General features: G+C 50.0%; 1 protein-coding gene across 1 annotated transcript; it reads right to left on the minus strand.

The window, feature by feature from the left end:
* Nucleotides 1-197: 197 nt before the first annotated feature.
* TXLNA (taxilin alpha) lies at nucleotides 198-15,612 on the minus strand. The gene is made up of 11 exons (XM_041767101.1): nucleotides 15,458-15,612; nucleotides 14,706-14,915; nucleotides 13,731-14,069; nucleotides 12,037-12,128; nucleotides 9,551-9,721; nucleotides 7,156-7,350; nucleotides 6,390-6,509; nucleotides 6,098-6,172; nucleotides 5,504-5,596; nucleotides 5,017-5,112; nucleotides 198-3,677 (listed from the first exon to the last, which is right to left on the minus strand). The coding sequence occupies exons 2-11, from the start codon at nucleotides 14,881-14,883 to the stop codon at nucleotides 3,351-3,353; spliced, it is 1,686 nt and encodes a 561-aa protein (XP_041623035.1). The 5' UTR covers nucleotides 14,884-14,915; nucleotides 15,458-15,612; the 3' UTR covers nucleotides 198-3,350.
* Nucleotides 15,613-17,181: the final 1,569 nt, after the last annotated feature.

The following is a 17,181-nucleotide window of genomic DNA, read 5'->3' on the forward strand; positions in this document are numbered from 1 at the left end:
AACATCATGCCAACTTTGCCAAGGGCTCTATTCAGGCAGCTCAAATGAATTTGCCTGTGGTGGCTCTTGGCAGGCAGCACTCTGGAAGATGCACCACAGGGCACAGCCAAGGGCTTTGCAGCAGATCCAGACACGTCAGTGATGCCTAGATGGGTCCAGAAGCACCAAATGACCACAAAGATTAGGAGAGAAACAAGTAAGGCAACAGACTCTTTATTTTTAATGTGGTTTAAAATACATCAAAATCATGTCCCTGGCTGTTGTGAATACCAAAAGGAGACAAAAAAGGCTGTCAGCACAGCTTTAAAACCAATCCAGGTGGCCAGGTTGGGCCATATGGGAAGCAGTGACAGGGACAGAAGGCGGACCCCTCCCCCAGGCAGGTGCCTGGCTGTCCCCGGGGTGACCACCTCTGTGCTGTTAAGGTGGGAGGGCTGGAGCAGCAGCTGGACAATCAGCTCAGCAGGCTTTGGCCCTCCCCCACAGCCACCAGGGCAGTTCCACTGGCCTCTTGGTCAGCCCTCAGGAGGGCCGCTGTGATGGGAGTGGAGGAGTGAAAGCAAACCATCTTTACGGACAACATTCTCTTACAGAAAGTGCCTGAGCTCAGCCCATGGTCCAAAAACCTCATGGAAAACAAAAAGTGCTGCCGATACCTCTCAAGAATCTGGTGTACAAGGCTCTCAGCTGGACAAGGTCCGGAATACAAATTACTCTCAGCAGGGCCAGGGCTCTGGGCTGTGAGCCTCACCGGCAATGGTCCCCTGGAGGAAAAGCTAGCAATCTAAGAATCCAACACAGCTCTTGGTCCTAAAACTGAGGTCACGTGCATGGGACCTGCCCTGGTGAGGAAGGCACTGGCCTTCAGATAGGCCACCTCTCCTGCACCTGGCCCAGGCTCCTGCCTGGTGAGGGCGGCACCCAGGTACCTGGGTTGACTTTGGAAAGCAGAACAAGCAGAGCAGCTGTAGTGATTAGTGTGATTTGGTCAACGGAAAGAAGAGGGAGAATGGGATCCTCTTATAGCCTGGCCTGGATGCCTAGACTCAGCTGGAGCTGAGAGCAAAGGTTCTAGTCACCCAGGGCCTGGATTTTGGACCTGGAAGACTGGCTGGGGCCACCATGCTCACTGTAGCCCCACAATCCCACAATGGCTGGACTGGGTCTCTGAGGGCAGCTAGGCTGCACAGCCACGATCCCCCACACTGGGGGGACAGCCTTCCCCTTCAATTCCCTTGGGCTCTACGAGGTAGCTGAAGCAAACGAGGCAATCACATGGGCTACTGCAGGCCTCTTGCTCTTTACTTGGGGCAGGCAGAAGCTTCTGGCTCTTCCCTGCACTTCCAGAGCCCAGCAAACCCTGTATGGGGTTGGCAGTTCTCGTGTCTCAGCCGGACACAGGGATTGGAGGTGGGGGACAGCCATATCAGGAAAGGAAAAGACAGACCCAGGGACCATTCCAGATACAGGCATCTCAGAGGGAAAGATCTTAGGAAACACGTCTCCACGGGAGAGCAGTAGCTCAGCCAGCGATGGCAAACAGGTCTCAACACTTCTACTGGCTGCTGGGGGAAATCTTGAGAAACGGATATACCAGAAATTAGTGGGAAACACTCGGAGGCTAATTAGTGGTACCTGCCCTGGGGGCAGAGGAAACATGGTGCGCCATTCATTTGCCATCTCTGGTCTAAGTCATAACACAATTTCGCGAGCACTGAGTGAACCTATTTATGTGAGGGATTGAAGAAAAAGGCATGGAGAGTGGGCTGGTTGTTGAAGATGAAGGGACCTGCAGCAATAATGAAGTAGCTTCAAGGAAATTCAGCAAGAAACAAAACTGCACCATCCTGTGCCTCTTGGCCCACAGCTCCCTCAGTTACAATGAAGCAAGGCCTGGCTAGAGGTGGGCTATAGTATGAGCCCACCAGAGCCCACCTTCCCAGTCTGCGCCTCATTTTGTTGTTCCAGAAAATTGCTCGATACAGACTGGTTAATACCCTAGCAAGTGTGCAACCAGCAGAACTTCCAGTCCAGAGTAGCAAGGGCTGGGGGTTGCAGGGAGGGGGGGCACCAAACCCAAATACCTGCAGTCGTTCTGTGGACTTCTGAGGCTCATCAATTGCCAAGTCTATTCCTCAGCTGTCAGAGACAAGAGCCAGGGGCTTCCACACAGGCACTGGGATGTCAAGGAGGACATCCTTCAGCTTATTCCTTAGGCAATGAAACCAGGGCAAATCTCAAGGATCGCACATGAAGGGTGGGGTCAGAAGCAGACACAGACTCCTAAATGCCAAGGGGGCAGTTGGGCATAGGGCCCAGCAACTGCTGCATGGAGACAGTGGTGATGGGCATCAGTAGTGGCTTCCCAGGATTCAAACACATAGGCAAGGTTGTGGCAAAACCATCAGATACCCTTCCCTTCCTCCTAACCACAATCTGATTTCACCGAACAGAAAAGCTCAGCACCAACATGGCAAAGATACCAGGTGGGGTGGTGAGGGTGGGGGGCACTGGAGGCCAACTGCACCAGCACCCCACCTCCTTCCTCAGATCCATACACACTGTCATGTGCAAAACAAAGAAACAAAAAAAACAGAAACCTTCAGAAAGCATCCTTTGGGTGATCTCTTGTCAATCATTTGTGCAGGCTAGAGAGGCACCTGTGAATGATAAGGCTACTGAGAAGCATCGCTGGCCTGGTCCTGGCACCACCTGAGGGCTCTTAACAGTGTACCAGCCCATAGCAACTTTCTCCAGATCCCCTGTCCAAAGCAGGACAGCAGGTGGATCCCCAGCTCTGCAGGCTCTGCCCAGGGACCCCCTTCTCCAGGTTATGAGAAGCAAAGGAGCTTCCAGGGTAGCTATGAGAGCCAGAGCCGCCCAAGCCCTGTTAACGAGGGAAACAATGTCAAGGCCTGAGTGTGTGCCACTTGTCACGAGCCCTGAAGGGCAGGAAGGGGGAGGGGGGGTCTGAGCTCTGAGCCTCAAATCAGGCAGGGGAATGTTCAAGTCACTTGTCCTGCCAGCCCACTGTGACAGCAGCTACAGATGGCAGCTCTTCTTTAAGACTCTTCAGCTCACAGAAGAGCCAGTGACTTCACGCGTACACACCCCCACCTCCAGTGCAAGCCCATTTTACACTTATAGATAGAAATGTATGAGGCCTTGCACATATGCCATATGTAAGTAAAACTGACCCACAAAATCCAAAACTGCCAAGTGTCAGATGTCAGCCAGGTTAAAGCACCCTGGGCCTCAGCACTGGACTGCTTAGCGGTGGGAGCCTTGCATGGGCAAGGCCTGGCTGGGCTGCTTGCTCCCTTCCCAGCACGCCCCCTGTGCCAGGTTTCCTAGGCGGTGGTGGAGGTGGGCTCCTGGGGCCCTGCTTGGCCAGGTGCTTCTGTGCTCGGTGCTCCAGGGCAGTAAGGAGCTTCTGTGACCCTTGGGGAGCCAGGTGACTGGGCCCCAGGACCCTCACAACCCTGCTGCTTGGAGGCAGCTGCAGCCTCTGGTCTTCGCTCAGGGCCACCATCAGTGATGGAGCCCTGGCCACCAGCACTCAGGTCCTGCACCCTTTTGTTCAGGTCATTGCGTTCTGTCTGCAGTGCCCGGCACAGCTTCTCTAGCCGCTGGATTTTTACCTGTAGGCCCTCTAGCTCTTTGTCCCGGAGTGTTTTCTGGGGAGAGAAACCGGGCCTTAGTGCCATGCCATTAATCCCCCACCCAACAGAGTCACTTGGTAGAAAACATTCACACTTGAATGATACTATGAGCAGGCCAGGCCAGCATCAAAACCCTGCCCCTTCCTAGGAAAATAGCCCTGGCATATGCCAAGACCTGGCTGTTGGTAGGGGACCGTGTGGTGCAGAGAAGCAGCATGACTTGAAGACACATATTTCTCCATTTATCCATCAGGTGACACTGGCAAAGTAAGGCTTGGCTTTTGGAGCCTATTTCCTTATCTGTTAAAATGGACTACTGGGGTGCCTGGTTGGCTCAGTTGGTTAAGCACCCGATTCTTGATTTCGGCTCAGGTCATGATCTCAGGGTTTTGAGATCAAGCCCCATGTCAGGCTCTGTGCTCAGCAAGGAGCCTGCCTGAGATTCTTTCATCTCCCCTGCCTGTATATGCACCTAGGTGCATGCTTGCTTTCTCTCAAATAAATAAATCATTTTTTTTTTTTTTTTTAAAGATCTGAGAGAGGGGATCCGTGGGTGGCTCGGCGGTTTAGTGCCGCCTTCAGCCCAGGGCCTGATTCTAGTGACCTGGGATCGAGTCCCACATCAGGCTCCCTGCATGGAGCCTGCTTCTCCCTCTGCCTCTCTCTCATAAATAAAATCTTAAAAAAAAAAAAAAAAAAAGATGAGAGACAAAAAGTGTGTGTGTGCACATGCCCATGTGCACGAGTGAGGGGGGAAAGGGCAGAGAGATAAGCAGATTCCCTGCTCAGCAGGGAGCTCAAATCAGAGTGATCCCAGGACCCTGAGCTTATGACCTGAGTTGAAGTCAGATGCTTTACCAACTGAGCTACCGAGGTGCCCCTAGATAAATAAATCTTAAAAAAACAAAAAAAAACAAAAACAAAAAAAACCTACTAACGTTAACCTCATAGATCTCGAGAAGGTTCAATGAATTGGCATCACCTAAAACATTCATTCAGGAGGGTCTGGCATACACTAATTAGTTCCCTTCTGCATCTCAAACCACAAAATCAAATTAGCTGAGCCACCCTGCATATAAACTGTGCCCATCACTGGTACCCCTTGGTTTTTCGGTTCCTGTACTTCTACCTACCATTTGTTCTCTTTGCTTCTATTGCAGATCTACCACTGGGCTCATCATCTCACACAGGGTGACCACTGGCAGTGCCTTTGGACTTGGGCAGATGGACTTATGAGTCCCAGCTCCACCTCATGCCAGCTGCATGACTTACTTGCAGAACGTATAGGAAAGGGCCCAACACTCAAAATCTGCACCCCCCTACCCCCCCTAGCTGCAGAGCACACTCGGCCCACCTCCTCAGCCATCTCAAGCAGGGCCTTGTTGCTGCTCTCCCAACGGGACCGGTACATGGTGGTTTCTTTCTCTAGCTTCTTGATCTTCTTAGTCATCTGAGTTATGGGACAGATACAAGAAAATAGTCAGGGGGCCAGACTGTCCATCTGTGTCTCCAAGGTGGGCAACATGTTACAGCACGCTGTCTGTGCCTTCTGTGCCACCTGAAGACATCTCAAGGTAAATGTCGCCACCACCACCACCACCACCACCACCACATGACAAGGCTACCCCTCTTCTCCAGGACAACCTGGAGGATGCACGTATCAGTGATGCTTCCTTGAGAAGCGGGGAAAGGCTCTGACCCCTTCCTCCATACAGCCCATCCCTGGTATCAATCATACTATTACTGTGAATAGCTCCCCAGAAGGAACCCCAGGGGTTGGGGGCTTCCTGAAGGCAGGCCCAGGGTGCCCCTGTAGCCACACTCAGGCTGGACACAGTTACCTTTTCCATCTCCTGTTTGAATGTGGTAAACACCTCACTGCTTTTGGAAAGAGTGTTCTGGAATTCCTCAAACTTCTCTGTGTATAGGGCAAGCTGGGAGAGAAAGAAGCCCAGAAATAAGATTACGCTTCTCTAGAATGCACTTCTGGTTAATGCAGTCAGACCTATCCTTGGACCTCTGACCCAACAATTCTATCGAGATACCATTTTTCTTTAAAGCAAAAAAGCTATTTGAAAGAACAGAATCCAAAATGTTAAGCTTAGAAAGTAGGATTTGGGGTGACTTATATTTTGCCTCTATGTTTGTTTTCAAACTTCTCTTCGAAATTAAGTACAATTTATGTAATTAAGAACAACCATTCTGTCCCTGCCTCCTCAAAACCTGCACAACACTTCCAACTAGGAACAAAGTCCTTCAAGCTCACCTAGCCACCTGGTCACCATAGGTGCTGGGCGGGTCCAGACAGAACAAAAGCTCAGCAAGGTCACACAGCAGTCAAGGTGGTCCTAGAACGAGGGTCCCATTTCCCTCCCCTAGGATGGGGGCCCAGTAAGGTGACCTCAGAGGCACAGGATCAGGACACACTGTCTCACCTGCTGCTTCAGGTGGGTCTCCTGCTGCTTCATCAGCTCACACATCCTCTGGGACTCCACTGCCTCTTTGAGGAGCTATTTTCAAGATAGGACCCCAGATCTTGTCAGAAACCCTTAGGGGCTGTCTGGTCTTTTTTAGCCATATACCCCAGTACCCACAAAGTGTCCTGCTCCCTGAGCAAGCTGCATCCTGGCCCGGCCAGGCAGCAACTTTCCCTTACAAACATGACTCTGAGCTGAGCCAGAATCCACCCCGCCTTCCAGACTCCCCTGTACAGGGCCCGAGCCTCACAAAGTCCTTTTCTCGTTGGTGCCTCTCCTCTGCCTCCTTCAGCATCTCCTGGGCCTGCTGGAGTTTGGCGTCCACCAGCTGCTGCTGCAGGTCCTTGTGTTTGAAGACCTTGTCGATATGCTGCAGGAAGGCATGGTAGGAGGGCCACCTGTCAGCAGTTCTCTTTCTCGGGAGGCCCAGTGGGCTGCATGGATGTCCCATCTGCAGACACCAGGGTACCCTGCCCAGCCTCCCATCTCACTGTGACACGCTGGACTCCCGCATGTTCCATAGCACATGGGCCCCAAATCCCTGGAAGGTCTACTTCCCAACCTCACCTTGTTTCTCTCCAGTCAGTCCTAGGTGTGCACAGGGATGAGATCAGCTCCCAGGAAGCCAAGTAATAAATACACTCAAACCTCCAGCCCCAAGAGATCACTCCGCTGGGCTAACAACCCTCACTTTTGTAGCCCGACTCCCTTGTAAATGGGAAGAAAGGACAAAAACGACACCTCCACCAACACAACCGCTTAGCCCCATTGGCAAAGATCTCCCCACCTATAGACCAAGACTAGATGTGCAAATTTCAGGGAGTGGCAGTCCTAAATGTTGGAGGAGCCCCAGGAACCAGGGGCAGGTGAGAGCAGGAATGAGGAGGAGGCGCGGAACTCAGTGGGACTTCAAAGGTCAGAGCGGTTGAGAAAAGGTACATGGGGACACACTTGTGTTCTAGATAGGAAAGGAAAGGTGGCCTGGAGGCGGGTGTTGGCTGCTTGGGACTCCTTACCTCCTCCCGCAGCTCGTACTGCTCGATTAGCTTCTTGAGCCTCTCAGCCAACTCCATGTTCTCCTGGCGCAGCTTGGAGTTGCGCTCGTTGTGCTGCTCCATCTGCAGCTGAATGTCATTCAGCGTCACCTGGAAGTGGGAGGTCACCTCCTTGCGCTTCTCCTCTTCCTCCCGGGCCCGCTGCACGCCTTCTTCCTGGGCAGAGAAGTCAGCCCTGGCTCCATCAGTTGCTCTCTTCCCCAGCCCACAATACTCTGTACTCACAACCCTCTCTACTCTCAGTGAGCAGCACCAGCCAGGCTCCAAGATGGCATGCCAATGGGGGCACCCTTCTTTTTTTTTTTTTTTTTAATAGTTATTTTTTTTTTAAATTTTTATTTATTTATGATAGTCACAGAGAGAGAGAGAGAGGCAGAGACACAGGCGGAGGGAGAAGCAGGCTCCATGCACCGGGAGCCTGATGTGGGATTCGATCCCGGGTCTCCAGGATCGCGCCCTGGGCCAAAGGCAGGCGCCAAACCGCTGCGCCACCCAGGGATCCCTGGGGGCACCCTTCTATCAGGTGACAGCAAGGGAGATATTCTCTCCCTAGAAGAATGCAGGCATACACCTAAGTGTCATTCTAGAGCAATCTAGGTCTCCTGAAGTCCATTCTTCTAGACTCAGGCTAAGCAGTCTTGTTTTTTTGTTTTTTTTTTTTTAAATTTTATTTATTTATGATAGTCATACAGAGAGAAAGAGAGAGAGGCAGAGACACAGGCAGAGGGAGAAGCAGGCTCCATGCGCCGGGAGCCTGATGTGGGATTCGATCCCGGGTCTCCAGGATCACGCCCTGGGCCAAAGGCAGGCGCCAAACCGCTGCGCCACCCAGGGATCCCAGCAGTCTTGTTTTTGTGCTCTCATTTCTCACCTCTCACCAACTAATTAAAATTTAGTAGTTCCCAGGGTTGGAAGATTGTGCAGAATTAGGCACGAGGACAATATTGGTGGGGAGGTAATCTGGCAAAATCTATTAAAACTTATAACGTGCATGCTCTTTGACCTAGATCTTTCACTTCTGAGGTTTATCCTATGGACAAACTAGATACACTTAGCCAAAAATATATATAACAAGAACTTTCACTGTAGCTCTGTGTATGAAGTACTGTAAACTTAGAAACAACTCAGCAATTCCTTAACTAGGGCACTGACAGAATACAGAATACGCATACAACAATGCTACTGAAAAGAATGACGGGTCTGCCTTTGGCTCAGGTCATGATCCCAGGGTCCTGGGATCGAGTCCCCCATCGGACTCCCCACAAGGAGCCTGCTTCTCCCTATGCCTATATCACTACCTCTTTCTCTGTCTCTCTCATGAATAAATAGGTAAAATCTCAGGGGGGGAAAAAAATAATGAGGCAGCCTCAAAAAAAAAAATGAGAGGAAAAGTGAGCTATACATGTTAAGGGAGAGGACAGAACAGGATGTGAAACAATACACATGACCTCTCCATTTAAAGAACCCTATAGAAAATTACATATGGATGCAGGAAGTCTGAAGGCTGTACTTAAACTTATGGGTAAGTAGGTGTACTTCCCAGTGGTTTCTCCTGGACACTGGGGCTGAGGAGGGTCAGCAACTGTCACCTTTGAATCTCATATTTTTGTCACCTCTGAATCTCTCATATCAAGTTTATATTACAGTAAAAATGTTGTCAAAGACAAACTAAAAGTGAACAAAACAAGCTGGAAAACACCATATATTCACTGACCCAAATTTGTAACAAATATATAAAGGATACATATACAAAAACCACCCAGAAGTCACAGCAGTGACTGGGCTTTACCAGACAGACCTGTGCCTGAGGAGAAGCAGGACAAAGAAAAAAGACCCAGCATTTCAGACTGCTTAAGTCTGGGAGAGGAGCTGCTGGAACCAGCGCTGGAACCTGACTTACCTGCAGACTGCCAGTGAACTGAACAATATCAAAGACCTGCCTCCTGGGCTCCCTCACCATACCTGACACAGGGACAGGTCAAGTGGTTACAGGCAGCTATCCCTAAGGCAGGGCGTTACTGGGGAAATCAATTTCTCTGCCAAAATCCCGTGCTACTTTTTTTTTTTTAAAGATGTTTGTTTGTTTGTTTATTTATTTATTTATTTATTTATTTATTTATGATAGGCAAAGAAAGAGAGAGAGGCAAAGACACAGGCAGAGGGAGAAGCAGGCTCCATGCCAGGAGCCCGACGCGGGACTCAATCCCGGGACTCCAGGATCGCGCCCTGGGCCAAAGGCAGGTGCCAAACCGCCGCGCCACCCAGGGATCCCCCCCCTCGGTGCTACTTTTTAAGGGGAAAGCCCTCCAAGGAAAAGTGGAAGTCAAGGGAATCAGAGTCGTAGGGGCCAGCCCACCTTGAGGGAGCGGTTGTGGCGTTGGAGCTCCCGGCAAAGGCTTTCTAGCTTACTGCGGGCCAGGACAGCCTTGCTGTGCTCCCCACGCAGGTGGTCCTTCTCCTGCACCAGCTGGCTCTGCTTCTTCTGCAGCAGCTTCATCTGCTTCTGGGAGTTCCGATGCTCCTCCAGCTGTGGAGCAGGAAGGCAAGTAAGTGCCTTGTCGGGCTTTTCCCAAGGGACCCCGCCCTCTCCCGACTCCCAGTTGTTAACAGTTCTGGCTGGACACTGTGTGGGTGCTTAATGTACTTCTCCGATAAACCCAAGGGGATCTCCAGTATACAGAAACAGGCACTTACGACAAGCAGGGATGCAGAGGCTGCAGACCCCAGCCTCTCCCCACTCTAACTCTAGAGATAAAGTTCTCAAGACTCTCAGACCATTACATTCCTTCAACCTTTGTGACACTTATGTCCTCAGATGACACCCCTTACCACCCCTCCTTGTATTCAATAGACCCCCGTCACTCCCCCTTCACTGCTCTGAAACTTAGCGCCACTTCATTCAACATGACTGCTGTTATCATTCTGGCCTTCTCATTATGGACAGATCTTAACCTTCTCAGACCCTGTCTTTTCCCCACATCAGCTACCCTCCCATGAGCCTAGTCAACGCTGATACAGTGCAACTCAAATATGTAATGACAACTGTTCAAGTCATTGAACATTGTCATTTCCCCCCCCCCTTTCCTTAGGTGTTTGAAACCCAAGTTGTATCTTACACTTACATCCAAATCTAGACTAGCCACATTTCAGTTGGCTAATGGTTACCGTCCTGGACATCAGATCCAGATTTTGTCATTACCCAGAAGCACACACCCCTCCATTATCTCATCCCAGGGCAGGACCACTATCCCCTACCATTCTAGCTCATTCCATCCAAAATTTGTGGTCCCAGAAAGTCTACCATACTGGACCTCCAACCCAGTGACCCAACTATCCTTTCACTTTCCTTCAATGTGTCTTTAAATAATCACTGACCTTCTTATGCTTGTCTTAGATTTCTTACACCCAACTCTCTTGCCCCCTTTTCCTATCAAAACCCCAACCCTGATATCCCAACCTCTGATTCCTCTGCACAGGCACTGAAGCAGCCCTGCTTGAAGAACCTCACTTTTAATTCCTAACTACCCATTTGAGGAAGACCCTCATCTGCCATGCGGCCTAACCATATTCCTTGTTAGTCACACTCCTCTTCCAGAGAACTATTTCATCCTCCTCCTTCTCAACTCTCCTTTGGCCCAGCAAAAAATATCTTTCTCATTTCCCTGAGAATGGAAGCAACCAGAGGCATAGGGGCATAAGCTCCACCTCTGCCCATCCACCCGCACCGGCCTTTTCCTCTGGTTACCAGGATCCAGTGCAGTGGTGCTTCCCACCACAGCCAGCCCTCTCCTTATGCTCTGGCCCTTAGCTCGTTCTCTACTTGAGAACATCACTCAGCTCCTGCTCTCTTCATCAATCTTTCCCTGGATGGCTCATTCTGAAGGGGTGGTATCTTTTTCATATCCTGTCCTTTATTTAATCATTATAGCAACCCCATAAGGCAGGTGTGATTTTTCCCAATTTTACAAATGAGAAAAACTTCTTAGAGAATTCTAGCTAATAAATGTGAATGGAGTGAAAGAATTTCAAAACAAGTAGTTAGGAAATGACCCACAGTAGATGAATCCATTTATACAAATTCTGATGGCAACCTGACAAGGGAGGAACCTGGCTGGCCCCACCTGAACTCAGTGGACAATCTTCCATCACTAAAAGTGGGAGGAACACACTTTCTCTACAGAGTACCACTTATGTAGAGTTCTTGTCAAAATAGTTGAACTTGGATTGGATCAAGCTTCTAGAGTTAATTTCCCCTATATCTACAGGAACTAAGGAGGTAAAGGAAGAAGTTAAATGTCACCACAAAAGCGAAGAAGTGAGGCATAGGGCGATTGATCTGCAGTAAATCAATGTCATGAGAAAAAGGTTGGCAGTAAATGAAGACTATTTTGGAATAAAAGGAAAAAAAATTGTAAGGACCTAAAGTATTAGATGGATCTCCTGTAGGCCCTGATTTGATCAAACTGACATTTTAAACAAATGGGGAAATATGCGTATTAGAGTATCACATCAGTGCTAGTTTTAAGTGTGAGGATGGCACTGTGCATTTCTGTATTTTGGGGAGATGCACACTGAGGCACACAGGTGTGAGATGACATGGTATGTGGGACTGGGGCCAGGAGCTATGGTTTTACCACTATAATATGAAGGGTTTCTTCTTACAGTCAACCTGGAAGGGGCCAGCTGGGACTTGACTCTCCACTTAACAGATGGAGAAAAGGCTGAGAGAGAGACTGAATAGGAATTAAGCCACCCACCTGCCCCGGCACCCTCAACCCCATGCCAGGTGGCCTGCTGACTTTCCAAGGCAGGGCGGATGCAAGAAGAAGGGGGAGAACTGACCAGTTCAGCATACTTCTTGCACAGAGCTGCCAGCTTCTCTTCTGGGGTGCTCAGGGTGTTCAATGTCTGCATCAGCAACGTGATCTCCTTCCCTGCAAAGCACAGGGATCAAAATCATGTACTCCCTTCTCTGGGGATTTCCCCAGGCCTCGGCCCACACTCTCAGGCCTTGAGGCAGCCCTACATTATCATATTTGATACTGTTTGTTGACCTGGCTGCCATCCCATTAGACCGTGTGGTTCATGAGGGTTGCCACCAACTGAACTCAACCTATTACTGTGGCCCCAGTGCTGCTCCATATTGTCTTTGGTGCCCATCAGAGACGACATGCTCAACAAATGCTTAATAGACTAATAACTGAGTCTATTGGGAGACTCCATAGTGAACACTGAGAGTGGGAGAAAAAACCTGCCTGCTCTAATAGCAGGAGGAAAAAAAAGACATCCCAATGGCCAATTTAAGTGCTACTGTGTCAATGCAAGGAAAGCCCTTTCGAAAGAGGAAGGAGGCAAAAAGGAATAGGTTTCCTCAGTAACTACTAAACTTTTGTCAACAGTGGTAGCCAAAGAGTGAACTTTATTTGTTCCCTCCTAAACAGTAAACTTTTAAACAAATATATCTTCCGATATGTAATCCCAGAATTAAGAAACAACAGGGATGCCTGGGTGGTTTAGCAGCTCAACAGCTGAGCGTCTGCCTTTGGCTCAGGGAGTGATCCTGGAGTCCTCTGGATCGAGTCCCGCATCGGGCTCCCTGCATGGTGCCTGCTTCTCCCTCTGCCTGTGTCTCTGCCTCTCTCTCTGTGTTTCTTATGAGTAAATAAATAAAATCTTAAAAAACAAAACAAAATAAAACCAAAAACAAACAAAAAAACCCTTTCCATTAGGATGACAAGCAGAGGGTGGGGAATTAAGGACTAAGACACAGGTATAATATCACCTAACTCTGATTCTTTAACACACACACTAGTCCCCTGCCCCCAATAACTTTCTCTCACTGTGCTTCAAAGGGGCTTCCTTCTGTCTCCCTGGAGGGCTCCTGTACATAGCACAGCACCAGGCTCCTGAAGTGTCAAACCCAAGAGGCTCGAAAGATCAGTGTGGAGACTGCAAAGCACTAGCACATAGGCCAAATCCAACCCACACATGAGTTTTGTTTGGCTCCCAGCATATTAGTTGTCAATTTTTTTTTTTTCAGTTGCCAATTGTTAAAAATCCAGAGAGATTTCACTTAACTGCATAATAACAAAGGGGAAAAAAGGAGAAAAAAGAACGAGGGAGAAAAAAAAAAAAAAAAGGCTGGCTACACTTAGCCTGTAGTATTATATGCTATCAGCATGGTGGGACCAGATGGCAATCACCCCTTTGGATGAAGTAGGCAATGTCTTGACCTCCTAGGGTCCCCTAACTTGGCTTATTTGAGTTTTCAACCCTGGGCTAGTCCAAATCTTACTGTAGAGAAACGAAAACTAAGGAACAGAAAGGAGAAAGGTCTTGCCCAAGTTTACAGAGCAGGTTAGAGATAGTGCTGGCTGACACAGGATCCCACCTACACCCCTCTGTTCTACGGTCCACACCCCTTGCTTGGATCAAACTACTGTGACTCAGTGCTCCAGAAAGTAATTTCCTCTGAATCCTGGGACAGCAGGTTAGACCAAGCATCCCCACCTCACCAGTAGCTGCCCTCTGCTCACCCAGACCCTTGGCTTTCTTCTTCTCCTGTGGCCTTCGGTGATCTCGGTCTCCAACCTCGTCACTGGTCCGGATCTCATCTGTGCCCGGCTCCCCCTTGGAGGTCTCCTTCTCACCATTGACTACTGGGGTCTCTGGCTCAGGCTCCCCATTCCTTGAAGCATAGGTCCGGGACTTGTCTGCATCTTCGGGTTCAGCAGGCTCACCCTGTGCCCCATCCTCACTTGGGCCCCCCTGATTGTTGTCCACACAGTATGTACTCAGGATGTCTTCCAACTGGCGGCTCAGCTCCTCAGAGACATCACGGAGGGCCCCGGACTGAGCAGTTTTGGCATGTGCTCCTGTGGCAGGGCAAGATGAGCGGCAGAATGAGAAATGAGAAACAAGATGGTAATTCCATTTGCTGGGATTTTTCAGGCCCAAACTTACTGGTTTGGGCTAAATGTTGCCTACTTTCTTTAAGCCTTAGTTTATTTACCTATAAAATGATAAGATTATTTCCCACTATTGCCCAATCATGTCTGTTATAGATGTGAAAGGAATCAAGGAAATAAAGCATCCAGCATATAGGGATGGCATGTACCTGGAGCTCAACATCTAGTCCCTCCCCTTCCCCTCCCTGCAAAAATCATTTCTTGCTATTAAAAAAGTTCTAAGAAAGCCTCCAACATGAAGAGTAGTTACCACTGGTGAATGCAGCATTTCTAAGCCAGGCTGGCTGGTTGGGTGTCTCATCTGAGCGCCACCTGACTTAACCCTGTCAGAGCCTTCTCTTAAGAGTTCTGCTCCTGTGCTTTGAGTGGGAGGCTCTATCAACACCCTGGGGAAAGAGGGATCTGCGGGTGGCCCAGTCCTCCTCTCATTCTACATTTCCTCCTTCCTGGGTAAACAGTGGCCTAGGCCTGGAACTCCAGAAGCTATCCTGGCGCACCACAAACTCCTCCCCCTGCCCGCTGGAAAGCAGAAATGGCACACACCCTCAGTCTTCCCTGGAGCCTGGCTGGAGGAACCTTCAGCTTCTGTCGCAGGAGCCGGCTGGCTGGGGCGCCCCTGGGTTCCCTCTGGTCCTACTTCCGCTTGCCCCGGGTTGCTTTTTGGGTTGGAAGTGTTGCCCGACTGCTTGGCAGCCCCGTTCTTTTTGTCTTGGTTCTTCATTGTGGTTTGCAATGCTAGGCTGGAAACAGATCCTATAGAAACAAGCACACTCGCTATATTCCAGACTTCAAAATTCTTCACAGCCTGGATCCGAAATCCCAATCCCGGCTGCACAAAGCTTCTTAGAACAAACACACTGGCCGTCCCTCACCAGAGGGAGCCAACGGTTCTCTCTCTGGCCAGTCGGAGGAGCACGGCGCGCCCAGGCAGGTTTTCGGGGCGCTGCTTCAGAAGCGCGGCAGGCGAGGCCTCCTTTTTCTCGAAGCCGCTTCCCGGCACTACACAGCCCCCTTACCGCAGGCCGAGCGCGGGATAGGCTCAGGGCCGGAGACTGACGTGGCGGGACGCTCGATTCCCATCCCTCCTCCGGCCCCCAAGCCCCACGTGGGCCCCCCCGCGCGCAGCCACCCACGCCCCGCGCGCCTCCCGTCCGCGCATGCGCACAGGACCAGCCCTGCCCCCCCCAGCCCACTCCCTTGCGCGGGATCGGCGTGATTCCCCCCACCAACCGAGCGTGTTCAGGCCCACCGACCTTCTGGTCGCCTTGTTCCCCCCAAACCTCCGCAACACGCACCTCACTGCCGACCTCCTGACGGCTTCGCCCGCTCTGGCCTCGCACCGGAAACCCTGGGTAACCGCTGCCGGCCAAGACGCCTGCTCCTGCCACAGCCAATCAATAGCCGGCGCTCTCGCGGGGCTTGCTGGGAAAGATGAAGCGAAGGCAGCCTGAGGCGGCCTTTGAGGCGGGTGAGTTGGGAAGGCGGAGGGGGAGGGAAAGGACCACATGTCCCTCCATGCACCGCGGCTGACCCCTAACTCCCAAGATGCAATAGAAAGGACTTCAGTCCTGGGAGGCGGATACCCAGGAGGTCTGAAAGGAGCTAGTCATTCTGCACGAATCCTGGAATCCGCCTGGTTCCTGTCGTGCAGAATTTATGATTCAGGTCCAGAGCCCTGTGCCTGGCTGTTCTTTCCCGCACGCCCTTACCAGCCTCAACCCTCTGCTGTGAACATCTATGACTAGGAACTCTGATGACAAGGGATAGAGCATTGGGCTGGGAATCAAGACCTGTATTCCAGTTCTAACCTCATCGCGAATTCGCTGTGTGAGGGGCCATTCTTTTCTTTCCCAGGCCTCATTTTCCGTATTCAAATGAAAACTTTTCATAACAGTAGTTCTTTGCTTACAGTGTGCTTTCCCACCTACTAGCTTAATCCGCCTATTTACTAAGCTCAGTACTATTTTTTATTCCCATTTGCATCTGAGGACAGTAAGGCAAAAGTTAAATAACTTGTCCCATCGCTATTGAGTAGTGAGTAGGGATTCAAAATCAGAAAGTCTTCTGTTTTACCTCCTGGATTACCCTGACTCGTACCCAGAAGAAATTCATGGCACTTTCTCAAAGGATGAGTCAAGGTAATTTGGTGGAATTATTCCCCCCACCCGCCCCAACTCTGCGTTACCAGCTTGAGTCCTCTGGAAGGGGTTGACAGGGAGGGCTCTGCAAGAACTTTGGCCTCAGCCAATTCCTGAAACTTTTCTCTGAGTGGCCCATCCTCTACAGTCAAAATCGGAATTGCCATGGGCTCAAGGGGAAAAACCAAAACTTTCTCTAAATGTGAGATCACAGTTCTATATTCAGCTGTCTATAGATAATGGATTAAAAGCTACCAACCCCTGTGCCTGGAATTTAATGTGTAAATGGTTTGGCTTTTGTTTCCAGTCAGTTCTGTCCATGCCCTTTGCCTTTTTCCCTCCCACTATACCCTGTTTCCAGGATTTCCAAGTTTTTTGCAGGTGCTAGTCCAGTTTCCAAAATGCCCTTCTGGCAAAACTAGTATTTTGAGGTCTAGCACAAAGGTCATTTCAGAGCCTTCCCAGTGCTCTGTAGTCTGTCCCAGCTCTCTAGGTCTGGATAGAGCCTTTTTTTTTTTTTTTGGATAGAACTCTAACATTTGTAATGAGATGTTCAAATTATTTGCTTACAAGTCAATGAACATTACAAGAACTCTTGGCTAAATTGTATTCCTAAAGCCTAGCATCAGTCTGGGGCAGTGAAGACAGAATGAAATCATGCAAATTGAGCAGTTTGGGGGCTCTTAAAGATATTCAATATTTTCCCCAGTTAGACTTATGGGCAGTGCTCTTCCCCATCCCTTATTCTGCTGTTTATCAACTAACATTGAGAGGCAATATGATATAGTATAAAGGTGGAACTCAAGCCAGAAATGCTTGGAATCCAGGTCTTTCGAAGGCCCTGATTATTTCCAGAAAAAACATGTTGGAAATCTCTTGAG

The sequence above is a fragment of the Vulpes lagopus genome, chromosome 8 (genome assembly GCF_018345385.1).
Source record: "Vulpes lagopus strain Blue_001 chromosome 8, ASM1834538v1, whole genome shotgun sequence".
In the NCBI taxonomy this organism is placed as follows: Eukaryota; Metazoa; Chordata; class Mammalia; order Carnivora; family Canidae; genus Vulpes; species Vulpes lagopus.

Bases quoted from the DNA above. Each gene is read 5' to 3' on its own strand.
- TXLNA (XM_041767101.1), bottom strand. From the start codon at position 14,883: ATGAAGAACCAAGACAAAAAGAACGGGGCTGCCAAGCAGTCGGGCAAC. The intron at 6,173-6,389 runs GTGAGGCTCGGG...TCTTGAAAATAG, and splicing joins ACCAACGAGAAAAGGACTTT to CTCCTCAAAGAGGCAGTGGA. The intron at 5,597-6,097 runs GTGAGACAGTGT...TTTCTCTCCCAG, and splicing joins AGACCCACCTGAAGCAGCAG to CTTGCCCTATACACAGAGAA.